We start from the raw sequence: 22174 nt of genomic DNA, 5'->3' as shown, positions 1-22174 counted from the left end.
GCTGCATAATTCTCGAGGACCCTCGGGTGAATTATCAAGTCCCGATTCAATCCTGTACCATTGTAATTATTACTCGGCTCGCTCGTTGAATCTGGACTGTTGGTAAACATAAGTGGGACTATGTTTTTAAAGTGGTAGCTAGTAAAAATACACCGAGGATAAGTGGATGAAAATACTTGATTCAATGACGAGGATGGTGACGGTAAAAACCAGGCTGATTCAAGAGATGAAATAGCAAAATTTTATTACGCTCTTTCTTCAACCGGTTTTAGGGATGTTAATGATTATTATTATGATAAAGGAGGTTTGGAAACCATTCTATTAGTCAGTACCACGCCTAGTCATCGAGCTTGGTGAGATATAATTGATTTTACACAGTTATTTCTTTTGGATTTAAATGCCTGGTACACACCCACGCGATCCTTATAATATTATAAAAGATTGTGTGCCTTCACTTCATTCTGGTGTCTCATCAAGATTGCCTTGACTCATGTCACCTTTTTTCATACATTATTATAAATACACTCATTCGTTTATAGTTATTTATCATTTGTATTTATTTTATTGGCTGTAAGCACAGTCAAGCTAAACCTAGAGACGGCAAAGTCACTCGGAATCGGTTGCAGGTTCAAAATTATTAAGTGAAAGTATTTATATTATTATGTGTTACATTATAGGTGACATGTGTTTCCTGGTTAGCTCGACATATGTACTTAATATTACTATGTATATAAATATAATATACTTTTGAACAAGCTCATAAGTTACTTGTTACTGTTGACTCCAGATAGCCATGCACTACTTATTTGTGATAAAATCCTTTGATATGATACTCAATGTAAATATGATAAGATCCAATTCAGATCCCACGCAATTTCTTTTCGCGCTTACGTCTATACTAGTCGTTCTGTTTAATTGAGTGTTATTGGTTGAAGCGCAGTTCTACTGAGTAGAGGCTTGTATCAATAAATCGTATCACGTTCATATCTTGTCCACGTATGAGCTGTTACACTTAGAGTCTACAAACTTTCTCTGGTAAAAACCATCCAAGAAATTATTTTCATTTTATCTATTTCCTGATTTTATTTTTCAGAGCTTTTAAATTAAAAAAAAAAAAGCTTTATTATTCATAAAAAATATTTAAAATTTATTTAATTGTTTTTTCAACATAATTGTTGATATAATTTTTTTAATATCAAAAGTTATCATACTAAAAATGATAAATTACAAAAAAAAAATAAATAAATTTCTTCACATGAAAATTTAGGCGTGTGTTGGATCTTCTAAACTTCTTACCTCACTACAATAAATTTTCCTCGGAATCAATTATAAGAATAAAAAAAAGTGTTTCAGTACTTAATATTTTTTTATAAAACGATAGCGATCATTTATACGCGACCCGAGATGGCTTATCTCCAGCACAATATAATACCGCCCTACACCACAGTAAAATGATTAGGGCGTGATTTAAGCGATAAACTATAGTCCTCAGTACCATAACCATAACCACAATCATATAAGGCGTTTACTAGGACACCTAAAAAGATCAATAACATTTTCCCTTTTATTTTTATTTTTATTTTTACTCTTATATTACTCGGCTATTTTTCACTTTCGCTGCTCCTACAATCTCGAATTTTATTTCTCAAAAGCATCCCAATGAACCCATCAGTCAATAGCGCTGCCGGGGTTCCAGCCCAGTGCCCCGGGCACCGAGAAAAACGCCTCTATACTCACATAATACGTAATAGTAATAATCTGAACAATCATTTATAACCTCACAAATAATAGTATAATAATATTGAGCGCACTGTCAAAGCAAGAACCATCGCAAGCTTCAGATCAATTGCCGATAAATATCCGTGTACCACCAAAGAAAACTTTCACGGAGGTTTTATTATTATTTGATCATAAAAACTCGCATCACTCGAGACTCAAAACTTGAGTACAATGGACCCGGTACCTTAATTTTTATTGTCACCACTATCTACTTTCATTCTTAGTTAAATCTTTCACCCTCTGCCGTAAAATGGTGTAAAAACACTTATTCCAAACAATCGCCCAGATAATCATCTCTGCATTTATATAAAATAATATCGACGTACATACTATTTTTATGAATTTATTTATATAACAGAATAATAGAAAAATATCAATCTTTAATCTCTCAATAATTTATTATCATATTCAACATTACTTTAAATATAATGATACTTATTTCATCTTCATCTTCATCTTCTTATTTTTCTTCTTTTTTCTGGTCCTCATCCTTCACTATACATACAATAATATTTATGTCAGTCTGAATATGTACAGACAAATATAAATAGCAACACATTCTCATAGTGGTCCCATAATGATCTCACCTATCATGACGACAAATCATAGATCCCACATGTGATGATCCTGGGCCACCTTTGACGACGATACAAATAAAAATAAAAAATAAAAATAATAATTATATATATATATATATATTTAGTTATTTTTATTCCGAGAATTTTTTACCATACAAGAAGAGTATTTAGTCTGAGAAAACAACAAAATAAACGGCTTAAATAAAAGTACATAAGAGAATTAAAAAAAAAATCAAAACAGCAACAACAGGTTGCTAATAATAAAGTATAAAGGAGTGGAACTTAAAGTTTTTGACGCGTAGGCGAACAGAGTTAAGACGCTCGCCTCGCCCTTTTTCTCTTCTTCGTTTCCTCCCCAGTCACCTACTCACTGGCCATTTCTTTATTTAATTCTTCCTCTCCACTCTCAACATATCCTTAGACACTTACGTGCTTTTCTCCCGGGTCTGTGTGTGCCACTAACCTATAATTAGAGGCTTTTGCAAATTATATGCGCGAACGTGTGTCCCCTCGGTAAAATATCGGCTTAATAATAACAGTTTGAGAGCACTGGCAATTATCAGGACCCGCGAGGTGTATCGAGGGGACGCGTTCCTACTCCCTTATTTTTTTCTTTCATTTTTTATTTTATTTATTCTAATATTTACATTTATTTTGCTTTCTTGCGGGTTATCAAGCCACGGATGAGATCCACGCTCGCTCACACACCCCTCAGATGATACTCTTTCTTCCCAGGAAGAGGAGGAGACCGGAAACTACGTGGGTGTCGAACTAAAGTCGTAATATCACGAGGTGACTCAAATAAAAAAAATAAACAAATATTTGATCTCCAAGTCGAAACGTCTCTAAGGCTCTAAGATCTGATCTTTGTCCTTTGCCCCTTCACCTTATCTCCATAACAAAAATAATACTTAAAAACAAGATTGTATCCGACGAACCGTGAAAAAATTTTGTTATATGGCTGTGATATGGTCTGATCTGGTTATATATGACCATAACGAAATAATTTATTATATTATTTTATTTTTTCTAGATATGTAAGCGTCAACATATATATTGTAACAGACAAAAATTGATTCAGTTTATTGAACTAAAAAAAAACAACTTCAGATAAATTCTATGGAATACTAAAAAAAATATTTTTATTTTATAACTTTATAATTAAAAGTCAACTTTCTTGTAGTGAGAAGATTCAGCGATCATGCGCCATCTGTCGGATATTTTCAAAACTAAATTTGTTTTAAAAATAATACAAAGCAATATATGGTTGTATCAAGTTTAATCAGGAAATAGTAAGCCAGATATGTATAAAAAAATTATTTTTATTTTCATATCGTACGCTCAATAAGCGAATAAAATTAAAAACAATAATAATTATAATTCCCTGTTGTCCGATGAAACTGGGAGTGATGTTTTGCCGCTGATAATTATACAGGCTCGTTTTTCTCACCCGTAACGCGCTTCTGTGGGCACATGCACATACATATCTCCACAGTGCCATAATATTATACGTGTAAGCTTAACTCTCGAGTAGTCAAGTAGGAATATAAGAAGCCTTTGGGGTTTTGCATGGGTAAAAAAGGAACCCAAAGATATAAACGCTCAGGAAAGCTTCGACCATAACGTTGCCTGCAGTTTCACTGGTGACTGGTGGGTTTTTATTGGCTAATTGGTAATTAAGCCGGGTTAAGCAGCGGTCAGCAAACGCTTTCTTGTGGTACTCACAGCACGTCGTTGGTCGTTCCGCGAGACGCTAATTTAATTTGCGGTTTCGTCGCGTTCATCCGATCCTTAAACGCACCTCGACACTCCCCATCTTCACTCTCTCAGAGACTTGCTACTCCAGTGTATAGATATGCCTCTTATCTGTTATTTAAAGCCATCTAACATCTTGCATCTCACATCTTACCACTCTGCTCATTTATTTTTTGCTCATTTCTGCAGCCCACTTATGTTACTCGGTCGAGATTTTAACCACATCAGTTCTAACACACAATTATACTTTCTATAATGAATCATTAATTATTCATTTAATTTCTTTAAAAATTCTATAAATACTCATCATCATTATCAATCGAATTAGATTGTAATTAACTTGCTCGGTAAATTTGAAGACTCATTCAATTTTAATTGAGCTTTAAAGTGTCAAACTAAAATGACAAATAGTTTTTTCAATAAAACAATTATTTTAAATCGTTAATAATGTTGAATCACCATTGTATTATACTCACAAACTTATTATTCCTCAGCCTGTCTACCAATCGTTCTTCACTCAAACAGAGATCCCGCGGCGCGTGTTTAAATTCTAATGTATTCACCGTCCATTCATGAACCAAAGCTATCTACACACCAACTTCATTCACAATTATTTTATCTACAACCAACCGATTCTTTATATATCGGTTATTTTCAATACAAATAAAATCAAATATTATTATCATGATTATTATTGTTATATTATGTATTAGCTCCCACATCATATCACCCAATGACGAGAATAGATTCTGACAACCCGCACACGCCTGTTTAGTACTTAGCGATGACTTCGCGAAATTAACTGACGATCGTTACCTCAAAATTCTCTGACGACACAACATACTAGCATGGGTATTAGCCCGTCAAAATTTAATGATTTGATATTGGGTTATTTAACCACAGGCCTGTAAAAAAAATATGTTCATAAATGGCCGTATAAAACATCCTATAAAAATGTGTCTTGTTAAACAAAAATTGATTCAGTAGTTGATTAAACTGAAAGTTGAAGTCAGATAAGCTTCTTAAGATATTAAAAAAAATAATTTATACTTTAGAACTTTATACTTTGAAGTTAACTTTCTTGCAACGAGAAAATTTAACGACCATGCGCCACCTGTCGGCAATTCACAACACTACATCTCGTCGAAAAATTAAAAAGGGACATATTATGACTGTATCAAGCCATATGTGGGCATAATAAATTTTTGTGGTCATATTTTAAATTTTTTTACAGAGATTTAGTTTGTTTTGTGAAGTCCCAAGCTTTTATTTGAAAATGTGTAGAAAATGACAGAGGAGCTGAAAGACCGTGACTTATTTGTGTCGGCACACCTCCTATCCAAAGTATGAAAAAAAAATAATTGTTGAGTTGGGTAGACTTTTCTTCTCTCGATTCTCCGGCTTATTATATTATGTCTCTTGGTTCGCGGTTCTTAACTCGTAGGAGTAGGGCGTAAACATTGTGAATATACTCTTGGAGAACTAGGAATGAGTTAAAGACGTTAACGCGGTCATGTGTGTGTTGGATTTGTGTTTTAAAACGGAACTACACGTCAAGATGTAGGTAGTTATATTATACATATATATATATATATATATATATATATATATATATATATATATATATATATATATATATATATATATATATATATATATATATATATATATATATATATATACACAAATATACAACCGGTCGTGGTCGATCGTCGTCGGTAGACGTCCTGGTGTATAAAACAAACTCAAGTTGAGTTCCAGAGTTGCCGGTACCGGTACCATAGTGTAACTCCGTATAATCTGTTGGCGACGAGGGGATCGCGAGAGACACGTCGCCCACGTGGAGAAAAAAATAAACAAGAAAATTATAAATAAAAAATATCCACGGAACCCTTTGTTCACCGATCGCTTTGTCGTTAAACAATGAAACGACCAAGAGAAACTCTAATAACCTCGCCTCGGCAAAGTACCTTAGAGGAATCGTAATCAAGTCACCCTCTTATAACGTCTACTACACGACGTGTGTATGTTTCTCCGTACCACGCTCCAGCACTTGCTGTACTCTAAAGACCGTTTCTTTTACACTATTGTCATTTATTTTTAAGACCGGCAATTGACTTGTTACACTTACATTCTATTCGTGATATCTTCTCTATTATTATTTTTTATACACCTGTACTTGCTTTATTTAGAAATTAAAATATAATTAAATAGAAGACATTTAAAAATTACAAATAAAATTTTGATTTCCATCAGAAATTATTGTTCAATTTATGTATTTAAATATTCAAGCTAGTATTAAAAATAGGAAATAAATAACGTTGAATTTTTTCACGGCTCAATTTAAAATTTATATCTACTCTTTGTATTTTCAAAGTAATCAATGAAATTTAAAGCGTTAGCTAATTGCGTAACACAAAATGTTTTTAAAATTAAAAAAAAAAAAATATTTTTAATATAGTACAGTGTGTCGAGGTAATTTACGATTATCGATGAGCTTAAAAATGCAAACATGAGATTAAAAAATAAAATTAAAAGAGAGTAAATCGGTATGAGAACATCCCTCCGTTAAATTTAAGGTTCACCCTACTGCACCATAAATAACCCCAAGAAAATGAATAATGTATTAATGTAAAAGGTGTGCTCGCGATTTAGGAATTTAGCCATGTGGTATCTGTCGATCCATAATGACGGGTAATTACTCAAGAGACGATCAAAAAGAGCCTTCACTTTACCACAACCATTACTAGAGATTCTTGTTTATTTTCTTCTCCATCATTTTCATCGTTTTCTTGTTCTTCTTCTTGTAGCATTATTTTCTCGGGCTTGGATTGTCTATCTTATTATTATATATTATATATTATATTGTTGGTTGTTCGCACTACAATGCAACTACCACTAGCTTTCTCGAAGCTTCTGGGTTATATTATCAAACTCGAGACTAACGATCCTCGTTTCGTCGGAGTTAATAAGCGGTAAGAGAGAAGACTGTTTAGCCAATGTTACCTAAACGACTGCTCCCCCAATCTATTTAAAGACACTGCTACCGTTCTTTATTCTCGGCATCTTTGCCACCCTTACTCTCATTATTCTCATTCTATTAAAAATTCCTCGGCATCTTTATCGTTTACGCATACATCCCCACTTCACTAATTTTTCTCTATATCTCGGCAATATTTCTCATCGGAAAACAACTACTATTTCAGCTGTTAAATTTAAACTGAGAACAACTTTACTATTAGAAACAGGGTGGTATGCACGAGTAAGCAGTTCCCGATCAAAAAATTAATAGAATCATTTTACCAAGTCGTTTGATACGCTCGTAAGTAAAATAATATATTTTACCAATAAACTACGTGAATTATATTTTTATGAATTACGATCATTTATTTTAATCATATTTTTACAATCCCTCAATTTTGTTTAAGAATTTTTCCTATTATACTCCCGTTTATTTTAAAATTTTCCCTACAAATTTATCGGATTGGGGATAAACCAATCAAGGAAGAGAGTTCTAAATAATTACTCGTAATATTACACAAATTAAATCAAATAATCAGTTTTTTAAAAATTAATTTTCCAAACTCTATCTAAAATTTTCTCATCACAAACACAAATGTATGGCTATTAATATCAGCGTTGACGCGAGGTTAAAAAAATCCTCCTGGCAGCAGCTTGTGGAAGCCCTCAGATGATTTATTTCGGAAATAGCTGATCGGAAAATAGCGTGGAAACACCAGAAGGTATCCTGAGGAGCGATAGAAGCTGCGTAGGTAGCTGACTCTCTCTCGGCAAATGGTCTCATCCATACCACAGCCGTCTGGTGTCTTGTGTCTAGTATCTAATGTCTTGCAGTATAGAGTATAGAGCGAAGGCCATAAAGTTAGGTGAAACGATAGAATGATGATTCGAGCGCCAGGACGAGCGTTCTTCGCGTCCTATTCCGAGGCATGACCCCGGAAACAACAAGTTACTTCTACAGATATATATCCTTGGCTATCTTAGCTTCAACTACACTGCAGATGTCTATCTTACTGTCTATCTGTCTGTCTGTCTGTCCGTTGTCTGATGTCTGATGCCTGTAGAGTTGTACAGTAGCTGGTAGATGTTTAAAGTAACGACAACGTTGGATGCACCAACACATTTTATTCCATCCTTCTTTATCTTCTTTCTTCTCTTATTTCTTGTGATTTTTTTAACTTGTTATTTTTCTCCGTTTATATCTATATGTATAAAATTTTGCCACTGTGAGCATCATGCTATTATCCTTGCACTATTACGCTGGTGTCAGCGGTAAAGAAAAGACGCTCAAGGCGTTACAACTAAGGAGAGTTCATACACAGTACAGAGGCTTCACTTGCAAAAATACATATATAGATATACTCATACATCCACTATCCGTTCATTGCGGTGAAACATCAAGTTGCCTTTTGTTTCTCCCATTTTCCTTTTTGTTTTTTATTATTTTATTTTAGGATGCAGCATTTGTAACTTATCTTTTTCTTTTTGTTTTAGCTATTTTTACTTTATTTTATTTTACTCAACATTTTATTCGTTCTGCCGCGAGATGAGAGAAAGAACACACCAAGTGACCGCCCTATTGTTTCTTATCTCCACCATTCATCTTAAAATTCACTGGGAAAAAAATAAATAAAGTCCCCCCTCTAACATTCGACGGGACTTTCAAATAAACGTTTTTCTTTCTTCGAGTCATATAAATGCCAAACTAAAGTGAAAAATTTTTTTTACCGACAATTACTTATGGATCACCGCCCAAGGACCTGCTACTGTTTCTGTTACAAATTACAAATAGTTCCAGTGTAATTAAAATATTTCTTTTCAATGACTATCCTCTTAGTAAAAAAAATATAGGGCGCCGAAGAATAATCTGTATTTTTTTAAACCTGATGTATAAAAATAACGACTCTTTGTTAATAATTATCATAGCATATTCTACTTAACGTGAGTGTTACTAAGTAATATACAACCTCTCAGCATGCATTAACGTAGGTTTTATACACAAGGCTGGCGCAGCAGACGTACGACATACAGCCGCGTGCATTGTCCACTGGATTTTTTGTTTGACTTGTCACCATTCATTTGTCCCACCTTTCTCTCTTTCTCTTTTCGTTTTAACGCCTCGACTTGGCTCATCGTTTTTTTTTCTTTTTTTTTTTTTATTATTTTTTTGTCGCCTCTCTATTACACTCACTCACTCACTCACTCACTACCGTCCTGTAATGTCCTTCCGTAGCACACAAACACAACACTTGGAAACAGTTCATACGGGGGTCGTTATGTTTTATGGCTAATTGTTTTATTATCTTTGACATATTTCCAGTTTACAGCCGCGTGCTTCGCCGTTTTGTTTCATGGCTGTCTATTGTGTATGATGAACGTGGCTTTATGTTCCGCAGCATCGTCGCTCTCTACTCCTTTTCTTTCTTCTTCTTCTTCTTCGTCCTTTACTTCATCTCCACTACTCAGTACTCGGCACACACACGTATTGTGTATATTATATACATTAGAGCTTCTGAAATAAATCGAACAGTCATTTTCACGAAGCAATAAAAAAAGCTAAACGTAAATAATAATGATAAGTAATTTTCTCTGAGCTTAAAAATTAAAATACTATTTTTTTTATTTTATAAAATTGTATTTAAAAAATTCCTATTAATAAAAAAATAAATTGAAAAAAAAAAAAAAAAAAAAACATCATTTATATGAGAAAGAAATTTATCGTGACATTGGACATTAAAGTGGAGCAAGTGGAGCCTAAATTGATGTTGTCACCTAGATTAGGGTTCACATATCCAGGAGATGTATGCCGGACCGTCTAGGGATGGATGCCGATGCCGAGTGTACAAGAACACATCGATGAGATTCCATCACGAGCGGGCGCGGGAGTGTCGGGACTTCCGCGAGCATTCCAACAGCAAAAGGACATCTATCACCGTCCAGATAGTTTGCCGAGCAATTGAGAGCCAAACTCTTTACTTTGGCTGCCTCAAGTTCTTCCTCGTGCATCTGTCCGCACGCTTCCGAGGTCTCAGAACTATACACAACACGTAAGGATCGGAAAATAATCGCGAGCCCCTCGTTGCAAAGATAGACGCACGCAGGCCCTCCAAATTCTTTTCCTCGGTATGCCAATATTCTCTCGGCTTCTCTACTGTCTACTCTTATCCAACTTGTTTTCACTCTCTCTCCTCAAAACTTTAAGAAGATTCCGGTCAACTCATACGTGACACTCATACGCTTTCTCAAGAATTTCTGGTATACGCGCGACTTAAACTCCCCTTGTCTTATATTGTCCTTTCTGCTTAGTTTAAAACCAACCTTTAGAACAATATCAATCACACATGTCCATTTATTTTTTTAATAAAAATTCTACTCTATCTAGCATAACTAAGGGGGAAAAGTCTTTATTTTTCAACAAATATATTTTTATGTCTATTTATATTGATAAAAAAATTAATTTAATTCAGCAGAAAAAATCAAGTTAATTAAATTTTTCATAATAATTATTTTGGTTGAACTTTTTTTTTAATTAGGAAAAAATTATATTTATTTTTTGTCAGTATATACATGAAAAAACTACATTTTTTTCTTCAGTATAAAATAAAATATATACATGTAAATAAATTTCTTATGCGTGTACAAATATTTATCCTCTGAAATAATTTGCATCTCGGAAAGCCGCATCAATTTTTAGTCACCGATTTCCAGTAGCTATGAAATAATTTCGTCTATTTGTATTATTATCCCCAGAATAATGAGCTCTTTCTTATTATTATATCTACTTCAATAAACTTTGGAAAAAACCGATCGAAATCGTTTATTTGGGAAAGCTGTAAAAGAATTTTTATCGATATACCTTCGAGGAAGTGAAGTAACCTTCTCAGTAATGATTACCGTGAATGTGAATGCCACGTCAAGACGAAAGACGATCCACGGCTTCGTAAGATCAGTATAAATCCCGGAATTCTTAGTAACTATCTACCAGTCACCATTGCGCCCTTCCTTATTTCGTTAAGTCGTAAGAGCAAACACATACACATCCCCACACGTATGTGTATACTACCAACTACACATGCATTCATATACATATATCGGCTTCTCAGTGATATAAATCAATGTCATTGATTTGCAGGACGTGCATATAACACCGCGACGTCGCGTCCGCTAACGTACAAGGTCTCTGAACAATGACGAGGCACGTCTATCGTCAATAATTTTCAGCAACACCCCCACCGATCGAGGTCACTCTATTCTGGGCTCAAAGTTTTAAGTAGCTTACATAAACGTTAACAATTATTAAAATTGGCCGTTCCGTTTCAATGCCAAAAACAGCAAGCCAGAGGTCAAGTAAATTTTCCAAAAAAAAAAAAAAAAAAAAAAATGACGATAAAGATGAATTAAACTTGTGATATATGTATGGACTCTTTCTTATATCTTTTATCATTCATACAAAAAAAAATGAATGCCCGAGTATTATATAGATGAAAGAAAATGCGGAGGCAAAACGATGAGGGCGTAGCAACGCAACCGATGTTCACTTATTGGCGGCATGTCTGCCGGCATGGTGCATGACTACGAGGATACCGAACACGCGACTCTGAAATCCACCGTAGCTCTACACAAGAATATAATAATAATAATAATAATACTATTACTATTACACAACCGCAAAAGCCATTCTATTCTGTTCCTCTCAATCTCGTCTTCGGGAAGCTATTTTAGCGGGAGAGATTTGTCAGAGAGGGTTGTTGATGGAAAACGTGGGGCTTGTTGGTGTTATGTTGAAAGAAAACCTCAGGAGTTGCCCTTGGAAGGAGAGAATAGGAAACAGGTGGTGCTCAAGCCACTGGTGGGCATGTCAAATATTCCAAGTTATTTTTTTCTGTAATCGATTGCCGTCGATTTTCTACACACCTCTCGATACATTATATTATATTTATACTTCTAGACTTATGTATGTCGTTTCGGCAATTTGGTGGAGAAAATAAATTTTTTTTTCAAATAAAGAGAGTTGAATCATGAACTTTTTTTGCATTAATAATATTGTGCAGATATACATCTTTCGCAACGGGATATTTAATTGAAACGAAAAGATATGAAGAACCTTGAGTGACTTTACCCTTCGGTCACTCATTAGACAATTTAAGACACGTTACATCCCAATTCACCGGTTGATTATCCGAAACTGCGCTGGTTTCTTGGAAGTGTACATGTATAAAAAAGAGTCTGCAGATCTTTTGAAGGAGTCAGTAGAGTCAAGCGGTTTTAAACGAAGACTAGCTCCGAGCATCCGAGACAATAATAACAAAATTAGGAAGGAGAAGAGCTTTCAACTTGTTTTCAACCAACTGTATGTATATATCTATATATATGAGGTCCAAAAGAGGAACGATCGAACCCTCGAGCTAATAAACTTGGCTTTCCTCACGCGAGAGTCATCTCAACGGCAATTAACCCCTTCTTCCCATTATATTACTTTCTTCTTATTTTCATTACTCTCGCCTTCTTTTAACAGCTCCTTCATTCATACTATCATCTTTACTTGTCATCTGTACTTGCAAACAACTAAAGTTGCAGGTAAAAAGGTATGTTTTACTAATTTTGTTAAATTATTTTTGTTACTTGTCGATGCAAAAGTAATTACTTATTTTTTAGTTCAATAACAAGACTCTGTTAACAATTATTTATTTAAATTCATAACAAAATTGTGACGTGACTCTCGCATTGACACACTAGAATTTCAAAAAGTGTAATTATATACATGTATATATATTTATTATAAAAAAAAAAAATAAACTTGGACTCTATCAAAACTTTATGACAATAGAAAAATATTTTGTAAAATTATACTGAAGATAAATTTATTTATAATTCTATGAAATTAGAAAAAATAGAAATATCGCATAGTGATGTGATGAAAGCTTCTGAACTCGTAATATGTTGGTATCTCTTCGATTGGACATCTTAAATTTGAAAATATCGAGGCATTTTTAAAAAGACAACCAGCATCTTCAAGAGCTGAAATAATAATTAAATATTACAGAGTTGAAACGGAATATTTTAGAGAAACATAAAATTTTAGAGAAATTTTAATTACTTCTGCATCTAGCCGAATGTGACAAACAAAAATATGTGGATAACAATGACAAATGCTACTAAATAATCAAATTTTCGGACATTTTCATTATCGAGTTGTGGAATTGAACGAAAAAAAAATTAAAAACAATCTAAATTCAGTCGCGTATTATCAACATACTGCGTGCTCGCATAAACAATTCAACCCCATACGGCTTATACATAATCTATTAAAAATTTCTTAATACCTTCTTGTGAGTATCTTAACTGTGACTAATGATAAAATGCTATTTTTGAAAAAAAAGTATCACAAGAATATTTATTTTTGATAATTGTTGAGGGTATATTTTTTTGTCAAACAAGGAAAAAATAAAGCAGTAATTTTTCTGTTCGTAATTGTAAGTATTTATTTTAAACATACTACTGTTGATGACAAATGTAAATTTTTTATCATTTTAAAATTTAATTTAAATAAAACCACCTAAATTCAAACGATTATAAGCCAAAGATCTTTATTTCCCAAAGAATACAGTTTGTTATAGTCGTAATACAAATCTCCAATGACATACATTTAGAATCTTTTACCATTCGCACCAAATAATAGTTTGAAGGAATAATGTTATTTTCCGGACTTTAACAACAATATCAACCAGCACGACATAAAAATTTCCACTTTGAGCACGGAGTGACCGCATCCACTGAATAAATATATTCCTATTATAAAACATATTCGAGTTTTGTAAATAAGTGAGTACATCACAAAAAAATCTCAATAAATTTACCTTTTCCGCCTAGCTCAGTTTTATTATTTTTCTCATTAATAGACTCACACTTGTCCTTGTGATTTTGTACCACACAAATTTTACCTTCATCACACTTCTTTCCATCGCATGGACTCCTACATTTTTTTTCCAAGCAATCTAAAGTATCTGGACAATCCTTTTGTTCAGTACATGATTTAGCAGTTGATGTACAATTGATTACATGGTTCTTTACTGAATAGATCTCGTCTGCAAACTTACAACCGGTGGAATTACACGGGTTTCTACACTCTTTATCCTTTATTAAACACGACAAATTATCAGGACAGTCTTCATTTTTGGTGCAGTATATGGGTAACCATGTCTCCAGCCAAAGCTGAAAATTTTTCGCCAAAACCCTTAAATAAAAATAAATATTAATATTGATATTCTTAAATAATAACGTGGAATCAAATTAAAATAATTAATATAATAATTACATCAACTTTGTTTGTAAATGACAAAATCACCAGTGCAATTACTACGGCTTCAAAAATAAAGAGATTCTGTGGCTTCATAGTACTTAAAAAAAAAAAAAAATTGTCTGAAATAGAATATGGTTCACGCAAAAAAAAATTTAGAGCAAAATGCTAGAAGTTACTTTAATTGTCTCTTTATATACTTATTGCTCTGGCGTTATCAAAAACGTACATGTCGATACAAGTTTTTTCAAGAACACGTCATTAAATAAAATTCATGAATTTTTTAACTTTAATAATTAAGTTGATAATATTTATTATCATTCATACACATATTTCAAATTTATTAAAAGTGGATTTTTTATAATTATTAATGAAGTGGAAAAAAATTTTTTTTAATTACAAATCCGATAACTTATCAATAATATACTACGAATCGGTTGACTGAATAATTATCTGGTAATGATCCATTTTTTAGGATTGACCAGATTTTTAATCTCAATGAGAACAGGCATGGCTCTCTCTTTGATATCAGGCACATATCCCGCGGGACTTGAGGATTTACAGAAGCCCGCTGTGAACAAGATAAGAGCTGCTGTGGTGTTACTCGCCGAGGAAGTAAGGACAAAAAGCGGTAAGTGGGACAGGTAACCGTGCGATAAAACGTACGACACCTGAAAGTTATGCAGGAGCACGCACCATCTCGAGTTAAGGAGCTCTTATTTAAAAAAATTAAAAAACAAATAAACAAAAAAATAATAAAATAGCCATAGCCGCGAAATAATGCCATGAGAGTCACTATTGTCCTCTCACGAGAATTGAATTCGCGCTTTACTTTGTACGAGTAAAAAGAGTAATGCAAGAACTGCTTCTGGTGAATGAGTGTCTTTACCTTATTTATCGGTGTATTTTATACATAAAAATTTTTCTTTTTACTCGTTGGAATAAGAACACTTTTTTTTTTTTTTTTTTTTAAATAAAGCTATAGAAAAATTTATTATTATTTATTATTTTACGGACGACAATGTCTCAATTACAATCTAAGCAAAAAATTTAAGACGGCCATAAAACTATGCGAAATGAATGGAGATAAAAAATGTATATCCTACAATATAAGTCTGAAAAGCGAGTCCCTAAGTTGATATTGCACATTACGCGAAAAAAATCTTATTTATGAGCAACCGGTGGACCCGAGTCTTCGTGTTCTAATATATTTAACCAGAAGCTTATATATAAAAAGAAAAATTCATATTCATGGATGTATATCTTTCCTTTTGTAAATCTTTTTACACCAAAAGTAAAAAAACCATGAGTTAAGTTCAGAAAAGGCTCCTTTTGAATTTATAATAAAAAAAAAAAATAAGTAACCTTGCCCAAAATATTCAAAATCATATTATGAGTCCTCAGTATGGATAACAATCAAAAGGAAAAATAAAATGGACCGTTAAAGACGATCAAATGTGATCGCCGAATCATTTTCGAAATTCAAAAAGCTGCGTAGTGATTCCTGCCTAATCTGAGGTCGCTGCATAGAAAGTGTGCTAATACTAATACTAATACCTTTGTACAATGTAATCTGTAACTATAGTACTCCAGAGAAACGTCGTAAAAAAATAAAATAAAAAAACGTTGTAGCTCAGAAAATAAGTGAATGAGACAGCAGGCCACCCGTAGACCTGGGACTATGTAGGGCAACTTAAGCATCTTGCACTTTTGTGCGAACACGTACCAGCAATTATTATTATTTATTACGTATTTCTTAGCCGCAGCCACTGACTTTTCTTACATACACTAGCGTCACAAATAACCCAACACATTTTCTTCTATTCTTCTACTTTGTTGTATTCTCGGGTAAGAAGATCATTTGTCATAGTTGATAATTTACATACATAAAGTTGAAAATTTAAATCGTCATCAAAGATGCTTCGTCAACTGCCGCTTAATATTTCTAGTAGCTACAATTTGGTACATTGAAACCAATCATACTTCTATACAATATAAATTTATATTTTTTAGAGTGTAATAAAAAGATAAATTGATTGAAAAACTATAAATGATGCGGATTGAAATAAATCCCATATAATAGTTCAGCTAAATTGTTACAAAAGAACGTAATCGGCAAAATATGGTCCAAAATAAGCAACCTTGATATTTTTCAATAAATAAAATAGGAAATCACGACATCTGACCCCAGTTGTCCATCAACAACCATGAACCCGGCTCGTCACCTCAACGGTGTCTCTCAATACTCTTCTTCTATTATACATATATTTCATAGCGTATGTATACACAATAATAATATATACAAGCGATAGTCTCGTGACAAGCGTCATTGTTTTACAATGCATATATTCTTCGCTCGCCTGGACACCTTTTCCCGTCGAACTTACACACACTTCCGGCCTCGGGGTCAGCTCGGGACAGGATATCGCTCGACGAATAAAGTTTCCCATTTATTGTCTCCATGCTAATTTTTTCAATATCAACCTTATAAGAATGCTTTTATTTTTAACAACTATGTAATAGAATAGAGTTGAGACATAGACTTAATTTTTAAATTTTCAAATGACAATAAATAGAAATTATTTCGAGTGAAAGAGTTTTATTGAGCTTTTATGATGAAGAAAACATATCAAAGAAAGAGAAATTCATTCGCCAAATAAATACATGTAATATTTAACATCAACGTCCAACATTCCGAGATATTAATCATTCTTAAAATTTAATATCTACATTCTTATCCATCGTCTAAATTTTTCACAGTAAAGTTTGTTTTTCCATAGATTTTTATTCAACACAGAACACACGTAGACTTCTCTCCATTCGATGGTCCTAACTTCTCCAGCACTTTATCCAGCGTCTCTTGCACGGCTTCATCTTTTTCCCTCGGCAACAGCTTAATAAACCTAGGGACTTTCTTCTACACTGCATTAACTTGAATCGTGACCCACCAACTGGTCTCTTGCATTTTATTCGCTATTCTTTTTCACCTCTTTTATTTATTATACTTTTTCTCGCATTTACCAAAAGTTTTATAAAATTTCTTGATGCACATATTATTTTTATCGAATTGAAAAAAAATTAGAGTGAGTATGTGAGTACGGTAATTAATCAAACTAATTGTTGTTTGATAAAAATTTTCCTCGATTAAGTCATAAGCAAGTTGAAGCTCACGATTTCTAACCCCTTTCATTCTTCAAATACTTTAAGATTGAACGAAATATAAAGAGAAAGGGGTGATAAAAAGTTTAAATCACATTCCACCGCGTCACACTTAGTTAGTTTGCTAGTATTTTAATTAACATAAATACCTTGTTATTACACATAAATTACCTCTTTTAATTTATAAAAAGTCTGTGTTTATTAACACTCGTCATTTCATTGAAAGAAAAAAAAATTTTACCAAGAAAAAATTAAAAATAGAACAATACTGCTGCTCCGTGAATAAAAAATAGCATTCTTAACAAAATGACTGGAGTAGTAAAGTGTGTTAGATACAGGAAAAAGAAATGTAAAAAAAATAGTAGATAGAAGAGAAGACGAGAGAGAGAGTATTGATCTCACCCTTCGGAGTAGCTACTCCCTAGCTGGCCTAACTCACCCCTTGTCCCCTGTAGAAGTCTCTCTCGGCCCCGTTCGAGCTTGTTGTGTGTACTGCATACCAATTTGCTTGATTTTTTCCCTCTTGCCTCCCTTTTAGCTCTCTCCTTTCTCATACATACTTTCAAAGTCACACACGTACATACATGTACGTACTTTTACACACAAAATCTATAGATCTACGCTAGACATTTATAAAGAATTTCCTGCCTCTCCTTATACAACAGGCTACACAGGTCCTGCCGGCAGGCTCAAAAAATTTCCGATAAAACCGATACATCGATACATTTATATATATATCGCGATTCCAAGACTACCAGCTACTGCGAGACGTCGCGACGTTACCACCAGGATATACTACACTAGTAATACAAATAGAACAACAGCAAAAAATTCTTTGTGTAACTCGCCGACATGCATGTTTAGTATACATTTTCTTCTTGATCAAAACTTGTTTATCGCGCGAGAGAAATTCATTCGTAGAAATATTTTTTGTATTTTTTAAATTTTTTATCGGTGTAATAAACTATTATTTATACTAAAAAATTAAACACCAGTGTCTATGTTTTCTCCTCTAAATATTTATTAATAATCAACTAATAAATAATTTTTTTCTTGTTGATAGTATAAATATTTATACGCAAGAACATAGAAAAATTTTCTCTCTTAAATATTTATCGATTAATACAAAAAAACAAAAAAAAAAAGTAAACACGTTCATGTCGATTAACTTCACATGTTTATCAAATAATTAATCGCTGTATTTTAGTGATAATTTTATGAGTTCAAATTCCAGAGGAAAAAATGCGATTATAATTAACAAGCGATTGTATCCAGCTGTTTACGTGTACAAAATAAATAATCAAAAGCTGTTTGTAAGAAACCATCAACCTGCACTCGGTAGTACAGTAGCATGAGATCTAAAACGCCACATTGGGGATAGTTAAGTAAGGCAATACAAAAGACAGGAGTACGACAAACAAGACGCGCCGTCAAAGAAAGTGTGTAACGCAAAGGTGTAAGTTAAAGGGAATAGAGGATAGAAAAGATAAAATTAAGGACAAGAAGATGAGAGGATACTGTGCTGGTTGGGTTTAAACCGAGATAAACCTTGCCTCGTCTGGAATCTTCTATTAGCAATTACACTTGTAATTGTTTCCTGCAATATGCATGGAAATAGTGGAATTATTTAAAAACCACCCTGGAAAAAGCCTCAGTGAGCTAAAGGTGACTCTTTCTAAGGACTCTCCCTTACACTTTCTTTTTTTTATCTTCCTCATTTCCTTATTTCTTCGTCGAACTAAAGTTTTTTGTAACCTACTGTACTAATACGATTCCTTCTATTCCTTCACTCGTCGATCCTACGCTTCCTTATTCTCAACGCGCGGGTCTTAACGACGGGAATCTGGGAGAAAAAACATTGTTAAAATCAAAACCAATCGACCCAATGATGTATTTAATCGTCTGGATATTATTGAGTTTGTTTTTATTATGTTACGGCGAATTATTGGCATTTACCTATTTTTATTAAGCTTTTAAAGCTTTTTTTTAATTTCTCTAGCTGTTTAATTATTCATTATTAATTATTATCATTATAATATAAATATTTTATTTAATTGAAAAAAAATTTTTTTTATTAAAATTCAACATTATGTATCCCATTTACAAAATACTAAAAACGCATCTTCAACAGAAGCTTCGCCGTTATATTTCATTATTTAGTGATAATAAAAACGTATATTCAATTTAACTATCATCAGTGTCATCACTAAACGAATAAATAAATAAATGAAAGGATAAGTTGTTACCTCACGACAATAAAAAAAAAACCGCGAGCAAAATAAAGATTTCAAAAAAAAATGAATAAAAAAGATAATTACAAATTCAAAAGAGTTTAAGAATGTTGCGTAGTTCGGTAGCTATTGCATTATCATAACCGCATTCTCGAACCGAGCATCAACCACAAAGATCCCCAACCCCCCTTCCCTTATCTTACTTCTGTATCTCAGAATATACCAAATCAAAGCCTAAAAGATTTCTTGCGTCACATACTTTTAATAATAAAAATTTTTTTTAGTTTCGCAGTTCTACCCTCATCTATCCCTCGATTTCTTATCCATTTCATTTAAACACACATATATTTGTACAGATATGTATATTTATGGATACATAATATCTAAATGTACCTTTACTTTACAAACGTAAAAACGAAAAGCTTCGATACGTTTCGACTTATGTAAACTTTACAAGAACATTTTCTTGTTCTTCATCGCAGATTGGAAAAAAAAAAAAAAAAATGTATAGCCTCTTCGTTTATCTTCGAAGATTCTGGATCCCGGGGTTTTACCGAAGAATATGTTTGGTGCGCGAATATTATTCATGTATGCAAAATTATTTCCGACAGCCTTTGAATATAATGGTACGTCGCAAGTACTGAGGGTCCGTGACATAAAGATCGTTTTCGCAAACGTTCGAATTGTTACCGATGATGCTGAAATTTATGAAGACACTCTAACATGTGTATACTGTAGTTGCAGATATATATATTCGAGTAGATGTATTTTGTCTGTGAGTAATGATACAGTTTTAAAATATAAATATAAAAATTTTGTAGAAAGAACACAATAAAATAGTCGAGAGACAAGAAACTGAGTTCGCGGCTCGTTAACGGGAGTAGACGCGAATCGGTATGTGGGGTACAATGCAAGCAATACCAGAGGGACGTGAGGTGTATTATATATATGTTATTTTTATATGTGTTTATGTACCCGTACCAACTTGGAGAACAACATGTCACCATTCCAACGGAGTGAAATCAACGTTTTTCTGATCAGAGTTTAGCTCAGCTGAGTCCGGTAAAAAACTCAAGAGACTAATACTATACTCGAATACCACCAGTTTTATAACAACATCACTTTTTTTTTATTCATAAATAAATAATCGTTGGATTTAATTATTTTTACCGCTTTTCCGATCAGGACTCGCTTGGTTCAGGGACTGAATGTTTACCAGCTGACATGGCCCTTTAACTCGCAGTCACTCGATTTCTTTACCATCTGCGGTCGCGGTCTTCCAGTTACAGTTAAATGCAATATGTATCCACATACACGATATGGTATCGAAGAGACTAAACGAAGAGAATTGGAGAAGACCCCAAGTTAGACGATGAAAATACTGTACAATCGAACATCGAACCGTGCACGGTTTTAGGTCAAATCGTGCTGCGAAAGCCAATCACCAACCAACCCACCTCCACTTTAGATGTGGTTATCTTTGTATTGTAGTTGTATATATAGTTTTAAATATATACATACAATATATAATTTATGTATTCTCAGGCAGCTTAAAAAGTGTCTGATACATTTAAATCTCAATTCGACCGTCGATTAATCGATTAAAATGCTCAACTAATAGCTTATGATCATGATAATGATGAATCTTGAAGCTAGTTAATTTTTTGTAGGACTTGTTAATTGATGCAGAATACAATTAATAAGAAATGTTTTTTTTTCTTTTTTTTTTTTTTACATAAATACAGATTTATATTTTATGGAAAAACAGCCGACGTTTGTATCTCACGATTGCGAATTATTGTAAAGTCGTAAATTAATGTATAAGTTAAATAACAAAACTAAAAAAATTTTATTTGCGCACAATAAATTATAATATATCTCTGCTGTGATCAAATGAATCGTTAATGAATTTTTTTCTTATAATAATGATGATGATAATTATTATTTATTTATATACACACGTATTTATATTCACATGTGTGTTAATTTTGTCTGAGTAGTAGTATTAACAGGAATGATTCAGACTGAATATTATTGCTGGTTACAACGCGATGCCTCTATTAACGCAGTCAGCAAAAAAAAATCTCCTGGATTATTATGTCTATATATTACTGATGGTTATCATTTAGCAAATGCAAAAAGTAAACATCAATTAACTAATGTCAAGTGGAAAAATCATAGAAGTACTTTTTTTTCAAGGTTTTTTCACATAGTATAAATAAAAATTTAAAAAATAATAATAATAATAATAAAACCAGATAAAGGAGAGATTAAAAACAAAAAAAAAAGGTTAATCCTATAAAATAAAATTTTTATATATCAGGTTTGACAAAGCACACACATTTATCGACATA

At 32.9% G+C, this 22174-nt stretch overlaps 2 protein-coding genes across 4 annotated transcripts in view; one reads left to right on the top strand and one right to left on the bottom strand.

Moving 5' to 3' along the window:
• The window catches only part of LOC141529740 (uncharacterized), a 178111-nt gene that overhangs the window by 148382 nt on the left and 7555 nt on the right, over window positions 1-22174 (top strand). The window lies entirely within an intron of this gene.
• On the bottom strand, window positions 13763-20863 carry LOC141529978 (uncharacterized). Of its 2 annotated transcripts, none has more exons than XM_074246790.1 (3): window positions 20802-20863; window positions 13991-14345; window positions 13763-13922 (listed from the first exon to the last, which is right to left on the bottom strand). In XM_074246790.1, exons 1-3 carry the CDS (start codon window positions 20817-20819, stop codon window positions 13828-13830), a joined length of 468 nt encoding a protein of 155 aa, XP_074102891.1. In that variant the 5' UTR covers window positions 20820-20863; the 3' UTR covers window positions 13763-13827. The 2 variants fall into 2 exon arrangements, with proteins under 2 accessions (XP_074102891.1, XP_074102890.1); XM_074246789.1 differs by lacking the exon at window positions 20802-20863 and adding an exon at window positions 14449-14521 and having other exon boundaries at window positions 13991-14367.

The sequence above is a fragment of the Cotesia typhae genome, unplaced genomic scaffold, assembly GCF_013202065.1.
Source record: "Cotesia typhae breed Kobodo isofemale line unplaced genomic scaffold, CoteBio_Ctyphae contig_48, whole genome shotgun sequence".
NCBI lineage: Eukaryota > Metazoa > Arthropoda > Insecta > Hymenoptera > Braconidae > Cotesia > Cotesia typhae.
The sequence above is the reverse complement of the archived record's forward strand: the minus strand, read 5'-3'. Positions and strand labels throughout refer to the sequence as shown.